The sequence below is a fragment of the Fukomys damarensis genome, unplaced genomic scaffold (assembly GCF_012274545.1).
Source record: "Fukomys damarensis isolate Sample0158 unplaced genomic scaffold, DMR_v1.0_HiC HiC_scaffold_16, whole genome shotgun sequence".
Taxonomy (NCBI): Eukaryota; Metazoa; Chordata; class Mammalia; order Rodentia; family Bathyergidae; genus Fukomys; species Fukomys damarensis.
Window position 1 is genome coordinate 71,914,606 of NW_022900928.1, and position 7,353 is coordinate 71,921,958.

Sequence of the window (7,353 nt, forward strand, 5' to 3'; positions counted from 1 at the left end):
AAATACCCATAATGTGTTCTGAACCTCCCAAGCACTCCTTAACTAACCTTTTAATAGTTTGAAAAAGGTTTGTATAATGTGCATACTTTACCAAAAATAACAATAATTTTCTGAGTATTCACTCAAAAGTTATAAAATGTGCCTAGTTTACCAGAAAAAATAATTTCATACTGTACTCACCATTCAAGTTGACACTTTGGCTTTCAGGAAGGGAGGATAAAATGGAAGGTGGTTATTGTTTGGATGTAGAGTCCCCTTCCATAAGAACATCAGGAGTCTGGCTCTCTGCTGTTCTTTTTCTTCTTGACAGAGACCACCAGGTATCAATCTTTTCAGAACTAAAAACTGGCCTATAGTTGTCTCTTTCTGTCTTTTGTTCTATAGTATGATATGATATTGTCTTTAAGCAAGTGAATGTAATGATTTTTTTTTCTCTGTCTGGGTGGGTCTTCTCTACAAATGGTTGCAGTTCTGTGTATTTTTTCAGGATTTATTTTATTTCAGAATAAGTACTTTGCTGCACTGATGTTGATGCTCTCCCTCCTCTTCAGGAGGCTCCTCGGCTGCCATTTTCTCAGCCAGAAGTTGCTGACTCCCCTTAGTGTTTCTCCATGAGTTTCTCAACATCAGCACTGTCTACCTACAAGCCTATGGACTCTGATATAGTGACAATGTCATCGACCACAGAGGCAAGTGAAGGCTCAGGCTCCTCTACACAGCCTTCAAACTCTCTCCTGTCTAATTTTAGGAAACACTTTCTTCCAGACAGATCTGTGACCTTAGGTAGACATTGGCTCTGGCTTTCTTAATTAACCCCAAAGAGGAAAGAATACTGTAAGTTTCCTTCCAGAAATCTTTAATGGTTAAATTTGTATCTGAAAGCATTTGGAAGCACTTCAAGAACAGTTTCTTGGTGTATAGCTTCTTAAAGTTAGCTATAACCTGCTGGTTCATAAGCTGCAGTAGAGAAATTTTATTAGGTGGGAAGAATTCAAGTGAGAGCCATACGAATTCTTCAGCCAATTCTTCCAAATCTTTTGGGTGAGCAGGAGCATTGTCCATGATGAGAAGAGCCTTCAGTGGTAAAAATTTGTCCTCTAGATATTTCTTAACAGTAGAACAGTAAGCCTCCCTGATACACTGAAGAAAAGGTACTCTTGTTATCCAGGCTTTTGCCTTAGAGTCCAGTAGTAGTGAGACTAAGAGTAGCATATGCTTCTTGCTTTCTGTAATTTGGCTATATTGCTTTATTTCAGGAATCAGACTAAAGTCTTATGTGACTCAAATGGGCATGTCAGGTAGCACAATTTGGCTATCATTGTTCCTTTGCTAATGGCTGTCACCAAGGCCTAAGTTCTTGTCTGTGAAGTGGCAGGGCCCTGATGAGTTATACGCAGCTGAGGTCAGCATAGCTCCAATTAAAATCCTTTCCTATGAATTATTGCTTCTAGCTGACCTTGTGGGTTACTTGCTAATTGCACCTTGTCCCAGTACTGGTTTCTTCTATCCTAGAGAGCTAAGCAATGCCTATTCCCTGACAGCCTTGGCTGGCACATCATGCCAGGTGTTCAGCAATAATTTACTAGATGACTTCTAAGCTCCCTAACTCCCTATTCCTTCACACAATTATATTCAATAAATAATGGATATACTTCAGGGTTTTTGTCTTTGTTATCATCAGCAGCACAGATTAGGTCCTAAGACCCAGCCTCTTTACTCTAAGTGTCTGTTGTTAATTTGCCTTGTGCTGTGGTGGCTCTAAGGCCAGGACCCACAATAGAGGTACTGACAATGTCCCTTTCCCTGCTCCCTATAGATTTCCATTTGACTCCTAGCCTATTCTTTATGATTTTATGTTTTCTGAATTCTCTAGTGGTCTCAGAGTGATAAACCAAGAGAGGCTTTATCTTGAGATCATCATTCATGGTGGTTCATAGTAATAAGTTTAGTCTATCCTTCATAGGCTTCTGGCCTGACATTTTATTCTCTTCCTGGCCAATGTATGTTCTCCTGGGCATTTTCTTCCAGAAAAGGCCATTCTCATCACAGTTAAAAACTTGATGAGAGCAAAAGACATTTTTCTGTGTCATCATTTTAAAGTGGTGTATGTAATTTTCAGCAGCCCTTTTACAAGCACTGGCTGCTTCACCATGCCTATTTACACTATGACCCCCAGTTCTTGCTTTAAAAGTATGAAACCACTCATTACTGACATAAAGTGTTTCACCATTATCACTCATTGATGGATTATCCTTTACATGATCTGCATTTATAGCCCTAAGTTTTTCAAAAATTATAGACACACATAGGCCATACAGTGCAATCTGCCAGGGAGATCAGATGTGAATAATGAGGCCTAACTGGCCTCCTTGGTAGGCATGGGGAAAAAAGAGGGCACGCAAGCATACTAACACACTTCAGGAAAAAGCAAAAACACTTGAGGTTAAGTTGTTTACTTGAAGAAATTCCATGGTGGGAAACAGATAAATCTTATGGAACTCAAATTGCTCTTGCCCATGTCTAAGTGAATAAAGCCAAGTTGTGCCAGTCATTTGGTGCTCTATATCAAAGAAGGACATGACCACTTTGGCACCCCAGGTTTTAATTTGTTTCTATGTCTCTTTATTTATAACCTTCTTCATCCTATTGGTCAAATTCAAGCTCAGCTTGTAGGCTGGATTCTACAATATGTCTTTCATTTACCCACCCTAATTGTAGCCTTTCTAACTCATCTAACACTGTTACCCTCTCCCCACCAGTTACCCTCCTCTCCCTATGTACCAAAGCTTTGATTCTACTTTTCTCTCTTTTTTCACTTTTTTCCTTAAAGCTATTCTTATAAATCAATGTACTAAAACTTTTTTAAAACCATGAAATATTTGTATAAACAAAAAAAAAATTGAGGGTGCACCTCAGTGGTAGAGTATGTGCTAGAATGTGTGGTCTTAGTTTCAAACACCCCCCCACACACACAAAGTAATCATGAACCATTTCCACTTGATTAGGAGAATCTGCCCTAGACTCATTCAAAGGATAGTCAACTGTTAATGGATAGTAAGGGTTAACTGTAATGATAGTTAAAATGTGAACAGTTTAACTTCTGTGTAACATACACAATCAGAACATTTTAAACAGCATGATTTTATGATGAATAACTCATAGTGACTCCAAATGGGTGCATCATATGTAATAGTTGTATAAAAATATGTCACCAGAAAGGTCTGACCCATGCTTCTCATTTTTACCATTCCAGAAAAATTATAGCAATTGTTAAAGGATCAGGATAAAATGCTTCTACAGAGCTTATCCTGTTTAACTTCTTTTAAAGTCAGACTTCTGCAGGGCTATGTGCATTTTTCTAGTTGGGTAACAAAAACTTTGTTATATCCTTCTTTGGAGACTAAGTCCATTAATAAAGGGTTTGTGGGTATGTTGCAAATACTAGCCAAATTCAAAGGACAAATACCCTAATCTACCAGCAGGTTGGCCATATCATACTTGGGAATATGGACATCCCATCTAAGGATCTGGGTTTTTCATAATGATAATGTTGAGGAAAGAAAACATAAATCACTTACATTAAACCCACATTGGCAATAGACAATAGTATCAGGATAGTGTGAAGTTGGCAAAATCCTGTATTACAGAGAGAAGCATAAAGAGAAGTTGTTGCTAGTTCTTGGTTGATGGGTTATAAAAGCAGAATGGCTGCCACTCTGATGGTTAAATCTTCAATGTACAAAAAAGGAAATTTGGCGCATGTATGGGGCAGTTGGTATTTTGTTTTTCCTTATCTTGTTGATTTAGCTTGAAGCTGACAGTTAAGATAAACTCCTATTATCTTTTTCCTCCATCCATTCTCCAGTTTGTAACTTAATTTAGGGCATCTCAGCATTTATCTCTAACCATCCAATAGATCATCTCTGTGATAATCATCTTGATTTTGGGCATGATTGCAAGAGAAACCCCATTTTCAGGCTCATGTTGAAGGAATTCTCCAGAAGTTCTCTCTTCTTCACAATTCTTCTTTCCTTTTCCCATTGTTCATATGCCGCACAATTGGTTCAAAGACTGGACTTTGCATCACTACCTGTGTAGCGTTAAGCAAGCAACATAAGCATTCTGGCATCACATGAACAGAATAAAAGACATTGTTAACTGAAACTTTAAAGAATGTGACACACAGTATAGCCCCCTGAGTCAAGTAAACACTCTAAGAGGCAAAGGCAAGAAGAGAAATTTATGTATTCAAAAAGTAAGTCCCACCTGGGCAACATTCATTCCATATATTTTTATGTGTGTGTTTATAAAGGATGAAAATAGACTTTGTTTTACATGACAAAAATCCTTGTTATGTAGCAAAAGAAATAAAGAATCTTAACACTACATATTGCATAATGCTCATGAGCCAGAGATACCCTTGTATAGTTTTGAAAGGCAGACAAAAACCACAGATACATGAAAAAATGGATAATTTCAGTTTGATTTATTACAAAATTTCAGTTGGCCAACACATTATCTTTACTGGTGGGATTTGAAAAATTTGGACACAGTTATCGGTGTCTTCCATCCTCAAATACCCACAAGCATAAAACACTTAGTCCAAAAAGTATTTAATTTCATTAACAGATGTGAGGCTAAAAGTCTCAGAATAAGAACAACTAATGGAAAAAATTTAGACATTTGTACTATGTCCACAATTTTATCATCTATTTTGCTCTTGTTTTATACCAGGGATTCAACTCCAGACCTTGTGCTTGAAAGGCAGACAGCAGTAATCCATTTTGTTTTAATAGAGTTATAAGTATTAGAATATATGAAACAGGAAAAATTTAGTATACCTGTTTCTTTGAAAGAAAGAGGCATACATTAAAGCAGGGTATGTTACCTTTAGAAAGAAAAAGTTTTCAACTCAGTGTCTTCCTCTTCTGTGGGAAATACAAACCATGTTGGAATCACCTTGGAACTCCTGTTGAGTCTCAACTCCAAGAACAGGCAGTTTTATGGTCAGATTGCATAGAGGGCAGATAGAGAAGAGACAGTACTGTAAAACTGCTGCCATGACTGTTAGATGGGCTGGAAAGATGAAGACAAGGAAGAAAAGAATCGAAGAGAGTTGATGAAGAAGATTAGGAAGTGAAAATTTACCAAGAAATGTAGGCCGGGACTGAGGTAGCTTCTCTTGTTTGTTCAGCTTGTGTTTCTCCTCAGGCTTCTCTTCAGAGCAAGTTTGACATCCTTATTCCTGAGGCTATAAATGAGGGGGTTCAGCATGGGCACCACAAATGTATAAAACACTGAGAAAAACTTTCCCTGGCCCACTGACTTGGCAGATGATGGCTTGACATAAGTGAGTATCCCGGACCCATAGAACAGACCAACAGTTATTATGTGAGAACCACAGGTGCTGATGGCTTTGGATGAACCTCTTGCTGAGGACATATGACTGATATTAAAGAGTATCAAAGCATATGAGATAAAAATAATGAGGCTGGAAATAATGATAACTGTGCCCACAGCAACAGAACTCACAAGCTCATTGACATGGGTGCTGCTGCAGGAGAGTTGGAGGAGGGGGAGGATGTCACACATGTAGTGATTGATGATGTTGGAATCACAAAAGATGAGCCTGACCATACACCCTGTGTGGAGCATGGCACCAGCAAATGCCATCAAGTAGCATCCAAACATCAGCAGGGAACAGATTCTAGGGGACATGATGGCTGTGTACAGAAGGGGCTGACAGATGGCCACATAGCGATCATAGGCCATAGCTGTCAGCACGTAGCACTCAGAGTTGACAAAAAAGCAGAAGAAGAATAGCTGAGTCATACACCCTGTAAAAGAGATGATGTTCCTCTCTGAGACAAACCCCATCAGCAGTTTGGGGGTACAGACAAATGAGTAACATAAATCAATGGAAGAAAAATTGAAGAGAAAAAAGTACATGGGTGTGTGAAGGTGTGAATTCAGACAAATTAGGTAAATTAAGCTCAAGTTTCCCACCACAGTGACTATATTGTTGACTAAGAACAAGAGAAACAGGGGCAGTTGTAGCTCAGGTTGGTCTGTCAGTCCCATTAGAACAAACTCCATTACTGAAGCGTTGTTTTCCATATTCATTTCCTTCATGGTGGGATCTGCAGAAACAGGGGGAGACAGTGATATTAACAATGAACCACCTGAGCCAGAGCTACCTCTGCTGGTTTGCAAGGAAAAGTCTGAAAACATACAGCAAGGCCTCCAAAGAGTAATAATTCCTTTGTTGATTTCCAAGGAATCCCAATTTCCTCCTTGCCCCCCTAGGTGGTGTTTCTGGCCAGGAAGCAAGCTGTTAGATTTCACAGTGCCTCTGAATATTATTGCCTCACTTCAGTTTTCACTGCAGGTTAGGACTGTGAAGAGCAATAAATAAGTGGCATTTCCACAAAGCCATGATTTATGCAGTTTGAGATTTGAGCATAAAAATGGTTTGGTGCCACCTTTACCCTAGAGGCCTCTCAGTTCTGAAATCTGAAGGGCCCTTCTTCTCCAGCATCCTAAGGTGTAGTCAAATGTTGTGATGATGCAGGAGGTAATGTCCATCTGTACATATCTGTCATATTAGAGATGTATTTTGGTCTGTACACCATGGTTTTTCTAAGATTCTCTAGGAAGTTCTCTGGGAAGAAAATAGCAATTTTACATGAGTCCTCAAAAATTACCTCACTCACACGAGAAACTATTTTATAACTCATAGTTCTGTTAAAAATGATTAGATGCACAGAAAATTATTCTCTCCTTTATGATTTCTTCTGGAGTTGGATGAGCCCCCTGAGGGTAGAAATTACTGAACACCTGTTTACATCCTAGGTTATAAACCTAACATTGTGTCTTTTGAGACACATTATTCTACCTAACTTAAAATTTCCTATCAGGAATACCTTGTCCCCTGGGCAGAGTAGTGTATGGCCCATTTTAAATTCACTTTGTCATGCCCTGAGGAGCTCTAGAAGATTCCAGGCATAGTCACTTACTATTTCTAGTATGCTACTACAAGCTGCTGGGATTGCATTAATAAATATTAAACTTCATTGTAGCTTTAACACTGTGTGTTGTGAAGTTCACCCCAATAATGGGATGATGATGCAAAAAAACTTAAAAGAAAAGGTGTGGTTGGCCAGTCAATCTGAGTGTAAATCTAGACTTCTGAGCTCCCCAAAATGAAACTATCAGAATCATGTAACTACTCTGATCCTTTTTATTTATATTTAGATCTACATATACTTGTGGCTATTATAAAATGATGTTCCTATAAATGTTTCTCATTGGGATGTTGCAAGAATTAAATGAGATAAATCACATAAAGTGTTG

At 38.5% G+C, this 7,353-nt stretch overlaps 1 protein-coding gene across 1 annotated transcript; it reads right to left on the reverse strand.

The window, feature by feature from the left end:
• Window positions 1-640: 640 nt before the first annotated feature.
• Window positions 641-6,132, reverse strand: LOC104854699 (olfactory receptor 143-like). The gene is made up of 2 exons (XM_010613282.2): window positions 5,202-6,132; window positions 641-669 (listed from the first exon to the last, which is right to left on the reverse strand). Exons 1-2 carry the CDS (start codon window positions 6,130-6,132, stop codon window positions 641-643), a joined length of 960 nt encoding a protein of 319 aa, XP_010611584.2.
• Window positions 6,133-7,353: the final 1,221 nt, after the last annotated feature.